The following is a 19,621-nucleotide window of genomic DNA, read 5'->3' on the forward strand; positions in this document are numbered from 1 at the left end:
TGTCACGCCGGCAACCAATCACGTGTCTCGTAGGAATGCACGCGTCTTGTAGGAATGCCCGTTTCATGTAGGAATGCCTTTGAGTTGATTGACAGATTGACTAGCCAGTCCGGTGAGAGCAGTATTTTTGTGTGTGTGTGTGTGTGTGTGGGGGGGGGGGGGGGTCTCTCTGAGTCAATCCCACACGAGCGGCTGTAAGACATTGGCAAGGAGGAAAAAAAGTTTTTGGATTCCTTACATTTTGTAATGAATTGGAATTTCAAGTGGAAACTGCTTTTTAATCGTGTTTGGTCAGCCATTTGCTTGACTCTAGTTAGACTTCCGAGCACCTACCCCTAGGGCAACACGTGGAAACGAGAAGGAATAACAGGACGGTTACTGTATAACGTTGAATAAAATTTTGTGTACTGTCGTAATATATCTTCTCACTTTTATCGCAGATTGTTTCTTTATCTTCACCATTTAAAGTGAGAAGTTTCACTTCAAAGGTTTAAATTGTGAGCCAGAATTGTGCGATAACTTTAAATATCTCCCAAGTAGGATCTAAAGCTGCGAATTTTGTTCCCTTCCCAGTTATTCTTTAAGACCCGGGGCATCCTGAGCGAGGAAGGCTTCATCCTGTTCGTGAGGAAGAACGCCATCATCGTCCTCATCCCGAAGTTCGGCCTGGAGGGAACGGTCTTCTTCGACAGCAAGGACAAGAGCGGCCCTAACCTCGTATTTGATGAGGAGGTGATGAAGTCATAAAGGCGCAATGCGTGTCATGAGGTTCCGCTGTTAAACCGCCGGCGCGTTGTGTATTCAGGCTCCGTCGCTTACCGTGGAGCAGCACACCTTCCGTATATTTGACCGGGTGAAGGTCACCATCAGCCTGGACGACTCCAATATTCAGCACCAGAAAATACGCATGGCCTTGACCGAGCCCGCGGTAAGCCGCTCGGCACACAAGTGGGCAATTCCCAATTTTGAATGGCAGTAAATGAGCCTGACATAGGCTAAATTTGACTCCTATAGGGTGTACCTCTCTACTTCCTGTTTGCAAGCATTTAAAAAGGACGGCAGCGTGGCATAGTGAAAGTCGCCATGTTTTGACCATCTATGCAATATTTTAATAAAACCATTTATTCTCATTTGAATACAGCTCTGTTTAACTTTAAATGACAATATTTGTACGGTATTTGGAATTGTTTGAAATTTTATCAGTAGTTTATAAGAAAAAAAAAAGAAAAATAACAATCTTTCTTTTCCCTTCAGATCCCGGGTGTGAGTGTTTCAGCCATGGATGTTGAAATTCAAAACAAGAAGCCCAAACTGGACCGCTGAATTGCCACATTTAATCAACAACGGGACTTGAATATTATGTTCAATTTAATAAAAATAACATAATCATGCCCCCCATCCTCCATTTCAAAGGGGTTTGTATTTATGGATTTTTTTTTTTTTTTTGGTACATCCTGAATGAACAAAGATCTTAAGTATTGCTTGTAGTTTTAAGAATGAAAACAAGGATTTTTTGTGAGGCCTTCTGCTTCACTACCTCCAACGCCACTTTTGTATTTTTTTAGTCATTTTAACACCTACTGTAACCGAAGACCGCTGAGTAACTCATCAGGATGATTAAAATTGAAAACATCATGTTAAAGTGTATGTGTGTATTCACGTTACAAAATGTATCATTTGGTAAACATGTTTTTATAATGCCTGAGAAAACAACATGGAGGATTTCAGTAGTTGTTTACAGTTTCTGCTGCATCGTATACTTCAGCATGTGGACAAGTTGCTGTCATTTTTCCAATTAAGAATAAATATAAATATATATTTTTGTGACTTAAGACATGAAGCAAAAACATGCAGGATTACAAATAAGACATAAAAGAATTCAGTCAAGTATTTAATCATCATTTGTGGCATACTTGAGAAAAACGGCCACCTCAAACTTACTGTAGGATTAAAAAAAAAAAAAAAGTAATTGTAATACATTTCATACAGTAGACATGGGATCTCCTTGGCATGATTGTGTCAGCACCTAATCAAATTGCAACCTCCCCCCACGACTTCTCTGATTTGCCAGCATGATAACCCGTTAAACAACTTTGAATAATGCCTCTAATAACACTTGTAGACAACCACCATTAAAAAAAAAAAAAAAAAAATCAGCTGCAATGAGTGGGTGTCCCTTTCGATGCGTGAAACAGCTCAGTGATGGGGATGCCACACCTGGAAAAGGACAAAGTCAACAAGGAGGAAATTACAGAGCCACCTGCAATAATCGAAAAGCTGATTAATTTTCCACCCACTCACAGGCTTTAAACTTGGGAAACGCTTTGCACTATTCCTTAGCGATTACTCCCGGAGGAGGCAAAACTTGGCAAACCCCCCCCCAAAGTTAATGAAAAATATTACGCATTTAAAACCCAAAAAGTTAAAAACGCCAAATTCTTCTAACGAAACTCTCCTAACAAAACTCAATGAACACAGTAAAGACAATTAGCATAGATGTTAAGATAATAAAAAAAAAAAAATGCTGCTTGAACACAAATGGTGCAGCAACACATGCAAACAGCATATAACAATACTCACACAGGCATCAATTGGGGCTCAAATCGTGAGAAAAAAGTTGCAGCTTATAGTCCGGAAAAGACGGTATTTACAGGACCAGGGAACCTTTAATAACGATAATCCTAAATCTGCGAGATTTCAGTTTACCGCACGATAGGGTAGCACTAGCATGTTGAGATTGTTTTGGTCGTGTGTGAGAGCAGTTTCGGGGAAGCGGTACCTTTACTTTTGAGGGTTTCGTGATGTGCGAGGTGTCTTCAGCGAGGTTGCTGTTGAAAGACTCTTTGCCATGATAGTCCGATAGGCCGTCGATCAGACTACCCATCGCCGTCGAGGTCGTTTGATACCCGCTGTCCACCTGCACAGGACCGAGTACACGGATGCCTCATTGTTATGCCAAAATAGCTTGGAAAAAAAAAGTGGGGGGGGGGGGCGTGGGAATTAAAACAACGATCACCTGAGTAATTTATTGAGTTGATCCTATACTGATTGCCAGTCATGTATAGTTGTTTGAAAAAGTCTACACACCCCCTTCAAATTCGAGGTTTGTTTTTTTATGTCGGGCTCGTTTACTGCCATTCAAAATTGGAAATATTGTCAGTTTTGGACATATTGAAAACTCAATGTTTTGTCATACGTTTCCCCCAAATTTGCATAAATGCTTTCAAAGGCAACTTGCAAAAGGGGCGTAGCAGAAATTTTCGTGTTGACACCCCAAAACCACCAACTTATTTGCAAGCCTTTCAATGACTTCAGTGATCGGCTTAGCCTGGACTACCATAATGCAAAAGTCTTCAAGTCATAACACTCTATTTATGACATAATGAATATTCTAAAACTATATAAAACTATATAAATATTACTTTAATCCCCGGACAAGGTTTAAGACTGCACCTAGACGTTGTAATTTATTGCTCACTGTATATATAGTATAGTACAAACCTAAATTTAAATTTACACAAAAAGCGACAGCAACATAGGAACTAAAAAAAACAAACCTGCATACTGGAATCACAGCGTATACTGCTGCGCTCCGCCAAAAGGGAGAGAGACATTTGAGAGCTTTCGGTGGCCGACGCACTGCACATCCAGGAGCTTGTCAGACGTCTAACGAGGCCCGCGTTGTCTCCCTCCTCGTCCTCTTCATCCGATTTGCCCCCGATCCCCAATTCCCGCTCGTCCTCCGCGTTCGTATCGTCCGCAAGCCCCACGCCCTCCACATCCGAAGCGCGATTGTCCCGCGCCGGAGGGGAGGATCCACCGGACTCCATGGAGAGTGCGGGCGGCGGGTACTCGGCCCCGGGGGCGTCCGCTAGTTTGGGGTTGAGGACGGGCGGGATGAGTGGCGGGCTGGCGCAGCAACGAAATCGAGGCCTGGGCTTGCCCCGCGGGTTGCGCTGGTGCGGAGAACAGCTGCGGATGGGAGAGCAGCCCTCCACGTCGGGACTCATGGCGAAGGAGGGGACGTCCGGCGGGATGCCGCGGGGGGTCAAATTGCAAGCTTGCTTCCACTCGGCTGGAGAGGGGGAAAGCATTAAAAAAAGGTTGAGAACCTCTGGGATTAAACAAGAGGGGAAAAGCATTAGAAAAAGGACGGAAATTTCTTGGATAAAGTCCAGTCTCGCACCTGAATCGGTGGGCGTGCGCAGGGCATTGGCAACAATGGGCGAAACGAAGGGAGAGGTGGTGGCGCCAGGCGACGACTTGTCGGGGAAGAGCGGACTGACGCTGCTGCAGTCCCTGAAGTGGCCGTTCTGGATGGGACTGGACGAAAACTGACCCTGCAATCCAAGACATTTCTCTTGAATGTTTCAATTAGTCCCTTGAGTCACGGCTTTTATTTGCGGCGGTTTCTAGGGCATTTCCGTGGAAGCGAAAAGAAAAATATAAAAGGTTGGAACTTGGCAAGATTATTATCACTTTTGTCTTTAACCTTTCTATTAGAACTTTCGGTTTAACCCATTTTTTCCACATTTTCTTCCCAAGCATCTTCATTTGTACAAAAAAAACCTGACCAAGCGAGGGCTTTTTCCTCACGATACTCTTATTTGCATTTCGACTCACCGTAGAGGGCGTTGACGCAGATACGGCGCAGGATAAAGGGGACGAAAACACGGTAGCTTGTCCCGCAAAATCGTCTCCCTGGGTCAAGGGCCCGACTTCTCGGAAACGTCCCCTCTCCGGGCTCGGCGGACCGGAGCTATCGGAGCCGCTGCAGCTGCTTTGGCCGTCCAGGAAAAGTTTGCGCCTCAAAGAGGACGAGCTGAGGCTCTCCTGAGAGCCGTCGCTCGTCGCTTCTTCATTGCGGTAATACTCCCCTGGGGGATGAACGCCACGACGTGAAGCCACAATCACCCGCCGGTCCGACTTTAGCCTTTATCCTCTTACCTAGAAGTCTTTCCAAATCGAAGGCCGTGGGTAACGAGAGAGTTGTCTGACAGGCAACTGCGAGACAAATTTTAAAGTTCATTAACGGCGAAGGGAAAAGAAAAGTTCGGATCTTAATGAAAAAGTGCCGACCTGATTTTTTTTCTTGCTCCTCTATCATCGGAGACAGAGACCCTGAGGATGCACAGCAATATGCTACGATGAAAACTCAAGTTTACAAAGAAGATAATGACTTTAAAGCAATACGGAGGGAAAAAGAGGGAATACCTGTCTTGGAAAAGTGAGACTCTCTCCGGGTTTCTGACGTAGACCATGGCGAGGGCACAATTGCTCCCTTGGTAAAAAACTGGATCAGGACACAGACAATACAAGACTTGCTTGTTAGTACTTGAACAAAATCGTCATCTATCCATCAAAATATACCTGCTCGATAGCATTCTGACGCTTTTCTTCGATTTCCGAGTCCATCCTTGAGATTGCGAGAAGAAAAAGACACTCAGGCGAACGTGTTACTCTACCTGGAGGAATGATTGCAGTATTTCAAGTACCTTGTCTGGCTGAGGTAAAATGACTGTCGCTGGATCTCCTCTTGATCTATGTGTACGGGAAGAAAACTAGCCATGTCGTCGATTGACCAGTTGAACTCTGTGGGAGACTGGGGAACAGGGAGACGTTTGCACAAGCAAGCAAAAATAATATGAAAAGCGGTAAGATGAATAGATGTGACTTACAGCTTGTGCTATCTTAAAAACGGATGGACTGAGAACCAGGGGCTCGCGAAGGTGATGGTAGTCATTGGGACTTTCAAATGGATTCCTTATTGAGGGTCTCCCTGGTGTTTCTGGAGTGATTTGGGGATCCGCTTGGTCACCCATCTATGATAATAATACAAACATACTATTATTAATAAAAAAAAAAGGTTCAGTCAGCAAAATAAATTATACGATTCGATCTAAGTTGTTCGAAAAAGTATGAGTATTCCTATTTATTGCGTATCTTCATTTATCTAAACCAGTATCGCATAGGTTGGATAGTCAAATTCTCTTAAAGCGCCCGGCATCAGCAACGCGACATACTTTTTATATGACATTTTCTTTGGTGATGTGACATGAAGTTTTTCTAATGTAAATTATGATCCTTGGATCAATAAAGGTTAGAAGGCGACACATTGTTCAGACCTGACTTTGCTTTCCCTGTTTCGTTCGAGATCTTACCGTTCGTTTGACGCGATTGTCTTTACTTGAAAAAACATAAGAAATGTATACATTTTTGTAATACTTACGACATCGAGTAATCAAGTATTTTGACACCACAACCGGTACAGAATGGAGGAAAGGTTTTTGGCGAGGCGTTTTGGACGCTATTTCAATTTCGTCCTCGCAACCGGTCGGCCAATAGAAACTGTCCAGTAAGTCCGTACCAACCAATCAGCACATTGTGTCGTCACGTCCGCTTCCGGCAGCACCTCAACGCTAACTCCAGCAAGCTAAACATCTGTAGCGAGCTTTTCGCTTCGTTGCCTATTTTTACGTCTCAATTTTGTTTGTTATGTTCTTAAAATGACCCGAAAATGTTCAAATCGTTTATAGTTGTTTAGTTAAATTCTTCATATTACCGCGTGGGGTCTGTACCGTGCTACAATAACCTAGCGTAGCAAGTTAGCTAACTTTCCACCCAGGACCATGGCAAGCGCATCCAGTGCTAATCTGAATGCGGTCCGAGAGACTATGGACGGTAATAATGACATTTTAGTCACGTCTTTGTTGCCTAATCGCGTGCTTTGTCTGATTTATCACGTCTGTTTTCCTCGTATCCGCCCATCAGTCTTACTGGAAATCTCAAGGCTTCTCAACACTGGCCTGGACATGGAGTGTCTGTCTATCTGTGTGAGGTTATGTGAGCAGGGCATCAATCCAGAAGCTCTGTCTTCAGTTATTAAGGAGTTGAGGAAAGCCTCTGATACCCTCAAGGTAAACCGCCAGCACACCCTCCTGACAAAAGTATTTACAATTAATCGAGGGGCGGACACCCATGTTCTTAAATTATGGGTGATTGAATGCAAACTGAAGATAGTGGCGTTGTGGTGATGACTTTCTCTTAATATTGTGTTACAGGCTCCTGAAAATTGCACCAACTGAAGATGAAACTTTGTAATTGGAATGCGCTTGCTTCTTGTCACTGCAGCTACCCCGCTCTTCCATCCAGTGCCGTCCTGTCCTCGGATGCAGATGTCAATCAACCTAAATAATAAAACTGGCACTTTCTTCTGTTATGATTTGTAAGTGAACTCTCATCATCATCCGATTTTCTATTTGAAAAGTGATGCTTTAAAAAATATTTTCTAAGCATCCATTATGTGTATGAACGTCTAAATCAAAAGACAACGCAGCCAAAGGCCACTAAGTGGTGCCGTGACACTCTTTTTTTTTTTCCAATCTACTGACGACGTTCAATATGTGCAACCTTATGTAAAGATTGAAAAGTTATAACATTTGTTTACAAATCAAATCAGTATTACACAAGATGAACATTGAGAAGTTCTTGTTTCATTGTGTAACATTAATAGCTGAATGGTTTTTTTTTTTCTGTTACATAAAATAGTGAAATAGAAAGTTTTGAATAAAACATTTCAAAGTACAGTGGAGACTGGTACTGTGTCGATCCTAAAAACATGACATGATGCGGTCAGAAATACAACCTCGTCACGCAACGGTGAATTTCAAAACGCGGCTAAAAATATCATCACGTATGGTCACCGTTACGAATAGTATGGCTTTACCTAAGCATTTTAATTTTTATAATGTGCACAGAGGACATCCTAAAACATATGAAGGAAAAAAATGTTTATTAAATGAGTATTTTAGTGACTTTTATTTTCCCTGAACCTGATGTAGGTTCCCCACCCGCTGGTGTACACACAGTAGAATCAATACAAGGGCTGTATCATTTAGGTTTTAGTTACACATACTGCTCATCTGGCTGAATTTGAGCATTTCCTCCCTTTCCTATCAAAGCCAGCCAAAGCCTGATTATCGAATGTCTCTGAAAGATTATCCTGAATGATTATCCTGTGATGTGGGATGTGCCAAGAGGGTTTGTTTTATTATTTTTGTAGAGGAGATACTGTGATGTGTGTGTTGGAGAGCACAGTACATGGACAAAGATTCGTCAGCAACCTGTTTCTGGAAAATTGACCCACTTTGTTATGAGGTGTGTTGACGTCTTTGTTTTCGAAATGAAAATGGGTCTATATTGTCTAAAATATCACTTATTTTATATACACTTTATCTAGTGAGTAAACTAATCTGCTACTATGCAGTTTGAAGTTAGTTAAAATGTTATCAGCTGTCGTTTGTTTACTGTATTCATAATTGTTCTGACCAAGCAAAAACAATTTTGAAAAAATCATTTTTTGGTTATTCAATACAATTTTCTGTAGGATATACTAAAATATATGATAGCCGGAGCTCTAGTTGTTCCCCTGTGTGGCGGCACATATTTGCACAGACTAAAAACGAAACTGCACTTGGGCTATATTATTTAAAAAAAGAAATGCAATCTGGATATATGGTGGTGATCAACCTTACATCATGTACCCAAGCGCACAACACATTGTTTTTCTTTCTCCACCTCTGCAAAATAGCTCAATTCATCTTCCTGGAAAAGAAAAATGCTGAAAGCACACAAGTTTCCTCCGCAGGCCAATATCCAGGCTGGATGGAGGCTCTCATCTGCAAGGGCTTGTATTACGGCCTCATTGTGTGTGTGTGTGGGGGAGGAGGTGGGGGTCCACTTCCATGTGGGCAGCTTTATTTGCTACTGCTGCTTTAAGATGTCTACAAATGAGGGTTCCCTCTCCACCCCTACTCTTCCCACCCTTAAGCCATCTGACAATATCACCCCTCAGAGGAAGTCAGCGTGCGAGCGCAGGGGTGTCGGCGTAAGCATTTTCTCCTTTGACTGACAGGCGGGCAGTTTGAACCCTCCAAGCTGCTTTTTTTTTTTTTGATCTGCTAACACACTTTCACAAAAGGAGAATCATGTCAAGTACTTTGATTCAAGTGAATGTTAAAAAAAAATCAATCTAGTCTTTAACACTTTGAGTGCCGCTGACTTGAAATAACGTCAACGACACTCCGTGTTGTTGCCAATTTGAAAAATCGTTTTTAAAATGGCAAATTAATTGAATACGTTTGATTTATTGCGCAGCCCTAACTTCTACAGTCAATTAAAACACTTGTTTTTAGTAACTGGTACAATGAGGAAAAAAAGACTTGCTAAATATAACAACCAAAAAAAAAAAAAAAGTTTTTTCAGGTCAAAATTATTGAATGTTAGAAGTTGTCCTTAGGCTGGCATATGAGCTTGGACTGGAATCCCCGAGGACCATGATGTTTGACGATGACATTGTGATCTACAATGAAAGCAGGGAGCAGTGGAGGAGCATTCAGAAAGGTGGAGACGTAAACTGGAAAGTAGAGGAATAAAGATTAGCAAAGGTAAGCAAAAAAGAAAAATACAACGAAGTGTCTTGAAATTTGAAAAGCTGTAAATTGATGTATATGTTTTTAAAAGGGTGTAAAGGATTATAAGGCACACCTTAAGTGAATGCCTTATTTTAAAACTTTTTTTCATAAATTTGGCACACTGCATTATAAGGCGCATAGAACAGAAGCTGCAGTTGTGGCTGGGCTTGCATTATGCATCCACTAGATGGAGCTGCACTAAAGGGAATGTCAACAGCAAAAATATTAGTCCAAAGTTTTCAATCAGATCATTAGAATAAAGATGATTTGTAGAAAGTACTATCTGAAGAATAGGAAAAGAACACCGCTTGAAAACTTTTAAGAAATTAAGAAAATGCGGTAAATACAATGAATTATTTGTACTCGATCAGCCAAAGTTTTCAACATTGCCTGACCTGCACACACGGAGAAAAGCCCACAGTGCGAATCCTTTTCTTTTTTTTCTTCCACAAAGCAAAACAGTTGCTTGATTGGCGAGTGTGGGCGTGGGAGTCTTCCGTGTTTGATGTGTTCCTCCTGATCCCCGCCAGACACTTTGATCTGGCGTAAAACACAAATATTCCCAAATCCCACAGTCCTGACTGGGTAGATTAGCGGCCATATATGCATAAACATCTAAAGCGGGCCTGCGCAACTGGGGCAGTGGTCAGGTCACATGACTGCAGCAACTTCAAGCGGGCCCCGGCATGCAAAACTTCTAAAGGTGTTTATGTTTGTACGTCTGATAATTACCCGCGGCCCGAACGTTATTATTTTGTTCTTAATAAACGAGGGCATTCTCATTTAAAAGCACAGGACCCTGGCGCTGCCGTAATGGTCCTGGTGCGGGAAATGGATGGTACAAGAAATAATTAGACTGATTAGTGGCTCAGTGTATGCGAAAATCCAAATTACGGACAGTGCGTCAAGGCGGAAAAACAACTACTGTTTATGCTCAACTTCTGAGTGAGAAATGAAAGTGGTAGGCTGACCAATTTAGGATATCATCATAACAATAATAATATAGCCTTTGTAGGATGCTGTTTTGATGAGATTGAAGTCCAGTTTGGGCGCTCATTAGACCATCAATGAGAAGAGCGAGACTTTCTTCATGCTTGATGCACTTTCGCATTAGCATTCGCACTCTTATTTAGGGCTTTTGAATGTTGGGATTTAATATAATCCAACAATGGAAACAAATGTGTTTGTTTTTACATTTAAGAACCACGACCAAAATTAAACCCAAAAGGTTTTGGCCCAGATGTTAAAAAAAAACACGACATTTTTCGGTCTTGTTGGCCTGACCCGAAAGTTCTCTAACGAGCATTGCTAAAGCTACGTTAGCTTGTTAGCCAAAGCATTTGAAAAGAAGGACAGAGCGTTGCATCATCTGTGTCTGATTGATTAAACTTTGTAACTACTGTACATTTGTACCGGCGTCTCGTTTAGCTTCATCTGTTTTTTTTCTGGCTCGTCTGCCAAGAAATTCACTGCATGGCGTCCGTGAAATAATTTGGGGTTTTAATAAACGTCATTTTATTTGATATTAAATTGTGAATGTATTCAGGACTTCAATAAAGCAATCAATTCAACTAGTGTATTTTTAAAAATGTAATAATTTTGAAATTTGTCAACTAGACCCACACAATCCACATTAAAGAGCTTGATTTTTTTTTTAGTCACTAAATATTTGGCAGCAACCTGTTTGGGGAAAATTGACCCGGTTTGTTTTTTGCAATTTTTATTTTGTAAACTTCAGTACAGCTGAAAAGTAACATATACAGTACACAGTACTTGTCAAATTTAATACGTTGGTGAAAAAAAGGGCACCTATGTTTGGCTTAAATTATTTGTTGGTTTTGTTCCCACAAACATTTGTAAAAGGGGGCCCTTGAAAAATTTGCGATCCCCCACAAAATCCCCGGTCTATTTGACGTCTCCGTACAGTGCATCACGCCGCTCGGTGAGGCTGTGCGAAGAAGAAGCGCAAAGAGAGACACATGCTTGACTGCGAGGGGACTTCAATAATTGATTTATTCACATTTCTGTAACCACCAATGCTTAATCTGCGCTTCGCGTTTGCCCTCGGAGGAGTTGCGTGACCTTGTTACAGCTCGCGCCGATATACCACCCTTGATTAAATACAGGACACACTTCTAAACGTTTAATATTAAACTATTTAGCTCCCAATTAAATTCACGGCCAGGAAATTGGATCATAAACTCTTTTAGGGATCGTTAGCAGCCATTAGACGGGATAATGGCGTGGCAATCAAAATCTGTTGGAAAAAAAAAAAAAAAGACAACAACTTCCAAAGTCTTTTGGTGACTTTGTTGTTTTTGGATCTTTTCCAAGCTGATTAATGTCGGATTGATTGATTTACAGTTGTAATTAGCCGTCTCGTGCTCAGACGCATAGTAATCATATATTTGCCTGCTTGTTTGAAACTATTAATTGGTTTCATTAACACAATCACTTAATTGAATAACAATTAGCAACCTTGGCTGCACCCCCCCTCCCGCCTCCTTTTTGTGTTTTCCTCCGCAATGATAATGAAAGCAGCTTTTTTATCAGATTGCAATTTGGAGTGTTGGACTACATAATGACGAGTATGATATTGGGCTTGTTAGTTTATCGGAGGGGGGCTCACTGAGGCGTTGAGATGGCATTGAGCGCTTTGTGTTGAACAGGTAGGCGCCATATGTCGCCGTAATCAGCCGCCGGAATCACATTTGGTTGTAAAATTGTCTTCTAATAAAAGCCGCTAGTAAAACAACACTGCCTAATTCAATTTCGGTTCGGGCTCGAAGCGAACAGCTGCTCGTGTTTGTTGGATTGTTGAACATTCTCGCAAACGCACAGTTAGTAGACGGTGACAAAGTTTTTACGATGCGGCCTTCAAACGCCAAGCGCATGGATCTGGAATAAAACGATTAACGCGTGACGGAAAGACGTTTGGCCTTAACTTAAGAGGTTTGACAAAAATAAGGCATTAAAGACAATCATTTAGCCATCTACTTTTCCGCATGGCTCTGGGAAGGCTTTCGCCGGCGAGTGTGCAAGTTCTGGTCACTGTATGGCCTTCTCCGAGTATCAGGGGCTGGATTTTGCCAGCAAGTGTGTGCTCTTACATCTTTTTTCTTTTTTCTTTTTTTTTAGGGGGTGTCACTGGGGCCATCACTACTGAAGCCCACTTTGGAGAAAAAAAGTGATGGATGGATAGATGTTGGATGGACATAGATGGATAGCTAGGCTAATTAGCTGGCTAGCGAGCTGGATAGCTAACTAATTAGCTGGATAGATGGATCGCCGGCTAGCGAGCTGGATGGATGAATTACTAGCTAGCTGGCTGGATAGATGTTTACCTAGATAGCTCATTATCTTAATGGATGGATAGATTGAGGGAGAGCAGGATAGATAGATGGCTAGCTAGCTAACTATATAGATGCAAATCTGGCTAGCTAGATAGATACAAGCTAGCTAGTTAGATGGATAGCTGGCTAGATAGCTGGATGGAGGAAAAGCTAGCCAGCTTACTGATTAGATGGATGAATAGCTAGCTAGCTAGGTGAGTAGATGAAATGCTTGCTAATTGGATGGATGGATGGATGGATGGATAGATGGATAGATGGATAGATAGATAGATAGATAGATAGATAGATAGATAGATAGATAGATAGATAGATAGATAGATAGATAGATAGATAGATAGATAGATAGATAGATAGATAGATAGATAGAGCAGTTCCGTGCCTTCATGGACACATCACCATTTATTTCAAATCCATTGTGCTGGTGCACAAAAGCAAATAAAAACAACAACAAAAACCTCTGTCATTGTCCAAATACAAGTGGACCAAACTTTATGTATGTTTTTTGTAATCCCACTGCAGACTGCTTTTTCATCAAGTTTTCCAGCAGAAAAAAAGACAGGGGGTGGACGAGCTGTCCACTCCACTTTAAAGAAGACAAGAGCAGGCACATTGTAGTGACAGCTCCCATTGTATGCGTGCGTGTGTGTGTGCGTGCGTGTGAGAGAGACAGAGGACAGTGGACAAGGCAAAGAATGTGCGTGTTAGGAAAACAGAAAAAGAGGGAAAGTGTGCGAGTGTGTGTGTGTTACAGTGACAGCTTGTATTCTTGGTGATTAATGATGTGCTGTGTGACTTGATAAGTGCTTCGGAGGACCGACGCTTGTTTCAATTAGACCTTGTGAAGGTCGCGACGCTATGCCGGCCTCTCATTATCATATCCATAATCAATCCACATTATCATAGGGCAGCGTGCAATGGATGTGTGTGATATCTCGCTCGCACGCACACACTCACGCCGAGACATCTAATCACCTATCAAAACACAATGACATCGTCCCTCATTCAAAAGAGCGCAAACATACACACGCACAGCCTTCACTCCGAGTTGATTTGAATCATAACAGCGGCTGCCGAGACGGATTGTCCGTTCAGATTAAAAGTGTGTATCAGAGAATTAGGCGGCGTTGATGGTGGTGGCATTTCACATCCCCTCTGCAGACACAAATGCCAAAGCATCATTCTGTCTCCCCCCCCCCCTCCTTCACTCTCATAATATCACACGCACATACACTTATCCAAGACCCTGGGGCTTTTTTTTTAATAGCGGCAAAGCCATTCGTATGGTTTTACCCTTCTAATGAGAACAGATTGAGTGGTATTTACACTTCATCGGCTGATCTAGCCACCTACACATTCTCCCCCTCGTGTTTCAGCACACTGGCCAAAAGAGACATGAGGAAGGAACGGCGTCAAGCCTAGCCGTTTGTTAGAGAAAATTAATAAGTGTTAAAAAGTGCTGCCTGGAAAAGATGAAATGGCTGTGCTGTACGTTAGGGGGGACTGGGGCACTATTAACTCAAATGCCTATAGCGTAGTAATAAAACTCGAGCTTTGCGAGGGGCTGAACCTTTGCCGTTTTCAAAGTCTTTTTTTATAACATATTTTGATATTGGATGTACACTGCAAGATGTATTGCGCAGCCGACGACGGCGGAGTGGTTAAAGACGAGAATTCTCGTCCGTGGCACTGAAAGAGTTAAATTACTTATTGCGTGGACTCCCTGCCTGTAAGCTTCTCTGCACTTGGTTTCAAAATTACTTTACATTAAAGCAATCAATTGCTTTAAGTACTTTTTAGGTAATTATGTACTAAAGTAAGTATTCGATAAATAATACTTGTGTACCTTAAGTATTTGATTACTTATTACCAAAAAGAATCGACGACTTAATACTTATTACCTGAAGTGTTCTATTATTTATTTGATTATTACTTAGGTACCTCAAGTTAATAATTTCTTTTTATTGTAAATGGTAATTCTTAGTTTGTAAAACTCGTATCGGACGCCATCATTAGTATTGATATGCATCGGTATCAGCACTTGCCCATCTGCAGTGTTGATGCTTAATAGGGCTGGGCGATAATTTTGATATATCACGATACAAAGTGATGCAATATGTGTATTGCTATATGACGTTCAGTTTCCTATATATTGCGTATCAGGTTTGAAACGCCTCATTTTCAAAATCTTTCATCTCTTAAATCAGTCAACTCCATAGTGGCTTTCGTATGATGATTTTATTTCGCCTTGGTTTTCCCGTTTTTTTTGTTTTGTTTTGTTTTTATTCACCAATACGTGAATATGTGCTCAATAATGTGTGGCTTCTGAAGAAGAATAAATCAAATTTGTCAATTCTCCTTGTTTTTTTTCAGTCACTGTTAAGATATATGTCATTAAAAAAAAAAATTCTTTACAAACATTGGCCAATATATCGCAATACGTTTCACAATACGCCTTTGCTGTATCGCAATATATCGCAATACACTTTTAAGACAGTATGGGTCATGATGGCGGTACTTTGAAAGCAAAGCTTGGTGTGGAAAATGTGACAACCGCTACACTATAAGATCCCAAATCTGGATGAACAAAACAAGCTTTAGCGCGCTAATCAGTGCATTGTTTGATTTCAGGGGATCTTAACGACAATAGCCGCTGTGCAAATTAAACCTGTGACCTTCCTGTTGTGAGACGCAGCCATTTCCCCACCAGGGTATCCTGACTGCACGGATGGAAAAAAAAAAAAAAAAATTGCACCAAACGCCTCAAAGGTGAGCAGACAATCATTCGACGGGCGCGATTGACGATTGACCTATGAGATGATATCATTCACTAATGTGGCAGGAGGTTAAGCGCCACCTTTAAGGTGGGACTTTACTAATCAGCGCCGACGGCTGCGAGCCACAGATGGAGAGCGCCGGAGTCGTGACATTTCTATTTGGCAAAGAAAAGGCCATACTCAGCAGGAGTTATCAAAGGCAAAAAGTAAAAAGTTGGAGTTTGCTATCTCCCCCCCCCCCCGTTCCCCTCTTCCCCCTGGAGATACTCATGTTAAGCATAATTAAGCAGATTTGATTAGCATCAAGCCTGGCTTCCTCTCTTGACTTTTAATGAATGTAAATCTACCATCTACATCCTAAAGATTAATTTCTGCCAATTAAAAAACACAAGAGGGCTTATTGGAGAGGGTTAGGTTGGGTGGGGCGGGAGTCTTGTCAGAAAAAAAAAGAGCGTCGGAGTCCTTTGAGTTGGGAGTACAGTCGGAGTTTTATCCCCCCCCCCCCCCCCCCCCCCCCCTCCAGTTGTCGTATGACGAGATGGTCCCCGGAGATCTGCGGCACTCCCTCGCCGCCGAGATCATTATCAGCACAATGTTCCGTGAAAGCCACTTTGAAAGGACTGCAAGCTCCATATGTAAATGACAGCAATGTGTGTGTGCGCATAGGAACAGGTAAAAGGGTCAATTTGTCAAGACAAGGTTATTGCCGACTGATTATGAGCTTTGGATGTCTTTGCGCGCAGAGCCGTCTTTTTATTGGTTTGAACATTAAATGGGGAAAACGGATGAAATTCATTCCTGTGTGTTGGTGAGGACTGGACTAACCTGCCTTGAGGATGGCATCCGTTTTTATAAATGTCCTGTTATGTTGTAGGCTCAAACATTTGAAAGTTAGTACTGTAATTTCCCAAATATAGGACACAAATGGGTATAGGACACACCCGTAATTTTAGGATCAAATTCTGCTATTTTCAATGTTACCGTGTATAGGACGCAAACAGTTTGGCGAGGTTGTAAAAACAATAGTACTTTGCCCGTTGAATGTCCCCACATTGTGAGCGGTCAGTGAATGCCTCACCAGTGTAACATTGAACACGCTCAAAGCAGTTGTTTTTCCTTTTCCTTGCGACGCGACTGGAGTTATTTTTGCTATAAATACTCAATGTTGTGCACCATCTGTGTTCCGCCAAGTTTATGATCGTGCGTGTATGCCAAGAGACCACAATTGATAAACGAACCGAATGGAAAACCTTTGCGTCTCCTCTAACCGATGCAATCGTGCAATTTTGTCATGTCTTGTAGCACTTTTAAACAAACAAACAGATCCCCACCCCTACCCCCGTCGATTGGCTGCTGGAAAAGTAGATCTTGGGGCAAAAAAGTTTGGGCAGCCCTGCACTAGGTATTGCATATTGTTACTTTGTGATTTTCCAATCAGAACAACACTTTGCACAAAACCCCGGGTCAAATTGACACTGAGTGGGCGGAAATCCCAAAAAGTTCAATGTCAATTTGGGATTTCACTTACTGCTGCTATTTTTAGGAACGTAACCCCGCGATAAACGAGGGAACACTGCATCCAGCGTTTAGCACTTTGCGGTAATCTGTACCCAAGAAGTGTCTCTCAGTTACAAAAAGTTCTGTTTCTTTTCAAGGATTTGGGGCACGTTTGCTTTCGATAATAACCACGTACATCTATTTTGGAAGCGGCTCTAAAACGTGAGGGGAAGATTACATACCTCAAAGGAATTAATGTGTTTATTAAGAAAGCCTTTGGGTGTTACACTTGGACATCATCAGTATTAATAGGAATGATGTGTATTGGGCGTTCATAAATAGGCTTATCTGAAGTTTATGTAGGCTAATCTCTCCAACTCTCTCTCTCTCTCTCGCTTTCTCAGTGTGTGTGTGAGAATATGTCCAGACTCCTCCTCTTTATGATAATGTGACAGGAGCATCTCCTTCTGTGAGACAAGCCTCCATTCCCAATCAACTATGTGATCTCTTTTCTCCCTCAAATCTGCTCCCATCGTCGCTCCGTTCCCTCCCGCAAAGCCTCCGAGCGGCAAAGTTACTTTTCTTCCACTTCAAAGTTTACTTTTTTTTTTTTTTTGCTTCTGGGTTTTGTTTTCCGTTGACGGCCACCACCACCGAGCGGTTCGCTAACTCTCGCGACCCGACATGGCAACTCCCGCCGCTCCGACGCTTCTCCCCGTGGCTCCGCTCGGCCACCACCCGGCGGCGAGTTCCGCGTCCCCGGCCACTCACTCACCGCCACCTGCGGCCACCTCCGCCACGTCCTCCCCGGCTCCTCCGGCGGCGCGTCCGGCGCTGCTTCACCATTTCCGGGCGGACCTTTTACTCCCGAACGGCACGCAGCTGAAGAGCGGCGGCGGCGGCGGCGGTGTGGTGCCGGTGTCCGGCGGGGGCAACAAGCCCGTGTACGCCACGCCGTCCCCGGTGGAGAGCACCCCGCAGAACAACGAGTGTCGGCTCGTGGAAGTGAAGGGAGCCAAGCTCGCGTCGTTCACCGTCAAAGACACGGAGCTCATTTGCCTCCCGCAGGCCTTCGACGTGTTCCTCAAGCACCTGGTCGGCGGGCTCCACACCGTCTACACCAAGCTGAAGCGGCTGGACATCACGCCGGTGGTGTGTAACGTGGAGCAGGTCCGCGTGCTGCGGGGACTCGGGGCCATCCAGCCCGGCGTGAACCGATGCAAGCTCATCTCCCGCCAGGACTTCGAGACGCTCTACAGCGACTGTACCAACGCGAGGTGAGACCGGACGCGGGCGAGGGGGGTTCTGGGATGCGGACGGCGGGGTGCGTGACCCCGGTGCGGTGCGGGGGGATTTATCCTGGATGGCAGCGTGGTAATGCTGAAAAATCCCAGGTGACGTAAACGCATCACCGCTTTCACCTTACTCCACTATGGTGCAGCGTTCCCCCGCCAATTCGCGTACTTCAAACGTCGAAGTCACCTTTTTTACTTTAGAAGTCCCAATATGTACATCTCTCGAAAGTGAACTTTGATCTAAATCTATTTTTTCGTTATCAAACTTTTTAACTTTTGATGTTACTTTTCTTACTTTTTTATGTTTAGATGTTTTTGAAATGTTATGAGCCCATGCAATCCTGTTTTGAGATCATAGTTTGTGGTAGGCCATCGTTATGGTTTGTATTCTTATTTGAATCACTTTTTGCTCACATTTTTGCTATTCGGACTCAGTCCAATGTATTTGCATTTAAAACTGTACTTGTACGTTACAAAGTACAATACTGATTAGAACGGACGTGTTTATTTCACGCAAATGTACCCCCCAATCGCAAAATCAGATTAAGTTTGTTTTCATTTTTCTGGTTGAGTTAGTCTTGGTTTACTCACTTTTTACCCTCTGCGAAATCAGATGCATACGCAGCTCTACTTTATGAATGGCAACTGGTGGAGCCTAACACCTTCTGCCATTTAAGTATTTGACTTGTCATTATGTCTCACTGGCATAAATAGAAAAAAAAAGATCAACGGTTGTAAGAATGTGGGGAGAAAAATGTAAATTGGATCATTTTGCAAGGCACATCAGATGATTTCTCCCATCACGGAGATTGGGAATCTCTGATTAAAGGTGAGTACTGTATACCTCTTTTTGTCCTGAATATCAATCAAGTCAAGGTTGTGGTCATTAAATCTCAAGTGCCGTGAATGCATCATTGTTGCCCCCCCACACCCCCCACACCCCCCGCCTCCCACTCCAGTACACTACATTCCAAATTGAGTGTTACTTATGATGGCAAATTAATCCGGTAATAACCCAGGATATGTCATCTCCGACCGAGTGGAGCCGGTTAACTTTTTTTTTTTTTTGACTTGCCACATTTAATTTCTTGCTCTGTTGCTAATCATAATTTTAACGCATGATAAGAGCGCTGATGGCGTAGATAATGGACTCGAGTAATCCTCGTCGGAAAAAAAACAACAGGCAAACTTTGTCGTCTTATCGTGGGCTGTGATCTCTCGCTCCGGCT

At 42.8% G+C, this 19,621-nt stretch overlaps 4 protein-coding genes across 10 annotated transcripts in view; 3 read left to right on the plus strand and 1 right to left on the minus strand.

Annotated features, from left to right (window-relative positions):
- The window catches only part of dis3 (DIS3 exosome endoribonuclease and 3'-5' exoribonuclease), an 8,488-nt gene extending 6,631 nt beyond the window's left edge, over nt 1-1,857 (plus strand). The window contains exons 19-21 of the mRNA XM_088420960.1: nt 574-732; nt 806-928; nt 1,255-1,857. Coding sequence (XP_088277086.1) covers nt 574-732; nt 806-928; nt 1,255-1,323 — 351 coding nt within the window. The 3' untranslated portion in view covers nt 1,324-1,857. The remainder of the gene's footprint in view (nt 1-573; nt 733-805; nt 929-1,254) is intronic.
- Nucleotides 1,556-18,443, minus strand: bora (bora aurora kinase A activator). 5 transcript variants are annotated; one of them, XM_088420977.1, is made up of 12 exons: nt 17,873-18,443; nt 5,679-5,822; nt 5,496-5,602; nt 5,371-5,416; nt 5,215-5,293; nt 5,080-5,121; nt 4,948-5,004; nt 4,624-4,877; nt 4,187-4,340; nt 3,558-4,075; nt 2,780-2,917; nt 1,556-2,217 (listed from the first exon to the last, which is right to left on the minus strand). In XM_088420977.1, the coding sequence occupies exons 2-12, from the start codon at nt 5,820-5,822 to the stop codon at nt 2,197-2,199; spliced, it is 1,560 nt and encodes a 519-aa protein (XP_088277103.1). In that variant the 5' UTR covers nt 17,873-18,443; the 3' UTR covers nt 1,556-2,196. The 5 variants fall into 5 exon arrangements, with proteins under 5 accessions (XP_088277103.1, XP_088277102.1, XP_088277100.1 ...); XM_088420976.1 differs by having other exon boundaries at nt 5,080-5,142; XM_088420974.1 differs by lacking the exon at nt 1,556-2,217 and having other exon boundaries at nt 2,549-2,917.
- mzt1 (mitotic spindle organizing protein 1) lies at nt 6,382-7,586 on the plus strand. Its single transcript, XM_088421722.1, has 3 exons — nt 6,382-6,681; nt 6,772-6,917; nt 7,062-7,586. The coding sequence occupies exons 1-3, from the start codon at nt 6,630-6,632 to the stop codon at nt 7,083-7,085; spliced, it is 222 nt and encodes a 73-aa protein (XP_088277848.1). The 5' UTR covers nt 6,382-6,629; the 3' UTR covers nt 7,086-7,586.
- dachc (dachshund c) overlaps nt 17,407-19,621 on the plus strand; it is a 36,543-nt gene continuing 34,328 nt past the window's right edge. Inside the window, exon 1 of one of the 3 annotated variants that reach the window (XR_015866351.1) lies at nt 17,407-18,374. Coding sequence is in view for 2 of the 3 variants with exons in the window: in XM_088420968.1 (XP_088277094.1) it covers nt 17,782-18,374 (593 nt within the window). In the remaining variant the exon portion in view is untranslated. The remainder of the gene's footprint in view (nt 18,375-19,621) is intronic. The other 2 variants (XM_088420968.1, XM_088420969.1) reach the window with 2 other exon arrangements.

The sequence above is a fragment of the Hippichthys cyanospilos genome, chromosome 8 (assembly GCF_059441005.1).
Source record: "Hippichthys cyanospilos isolate Australia breed blue-spotted pipefish chromosome 8, RoL_Hcya_1.0, whole genome shotgun sequence".
Classification (NCBI taxonomy): domain Eukaryota; kingdom Metazoa; phylum Chordata; class Actinopteri; order Syngnathiformes; family Syngnathidae; genus Hippichthys; species Hippichthys cyanospilos.

What these genes read in the sequence shown, in the direction of transcription:
- mzt1 (XM_088421722.1), top strand. Translation starts at nt 6,630, where the DNA reads ATGGCAAGCGCATCCAGTGCTAATCTGAATGCGGTCCGAGAGACTATG. An exon ending in GGTCCGAGAGACTATGGACG is followed by an intron (nt 6,682 to 6,771) that starts GTAATAATGACA and finishes TCCGCCCATCAG; the next exon opens with TCTTACTGGAAATCTCAAGG. An exon ending in AAGCCTCTGATACCCTCAAG is followed by an intron (nt 6,918 to 7,061) that starts GTAAACCGCCAG and finishes ATTGTGTTACAG; the next exon opens with GCTCCTGAAAATTGCACCAA.
- bora (XM_088420972.1), bottom strand. Translation starts at nt 5,822, where the DNA reads ATGGGTGACCAAGCGGATCCCCAAATCACTCCAGAAACACCAGGGAGA. An exon ending in TTTTTAAGATAGCACAAGCT is followed by an intron (nt 5,603 to 5,678) that starts GTAAGTCACATC and finishes CCTGTTCCCCAG; the next exon opens with TCTCCCACAGAGTTCAACTG. An exon ending in GTCTCACTTTTCCAAGACAG is followed by an intron (nt 5,143 to 5,214) that starts GTATTCCCTCTT and finishes TTTTCATCGTAG; the next exon opens with CATATTGCTGTGCATCCTCA.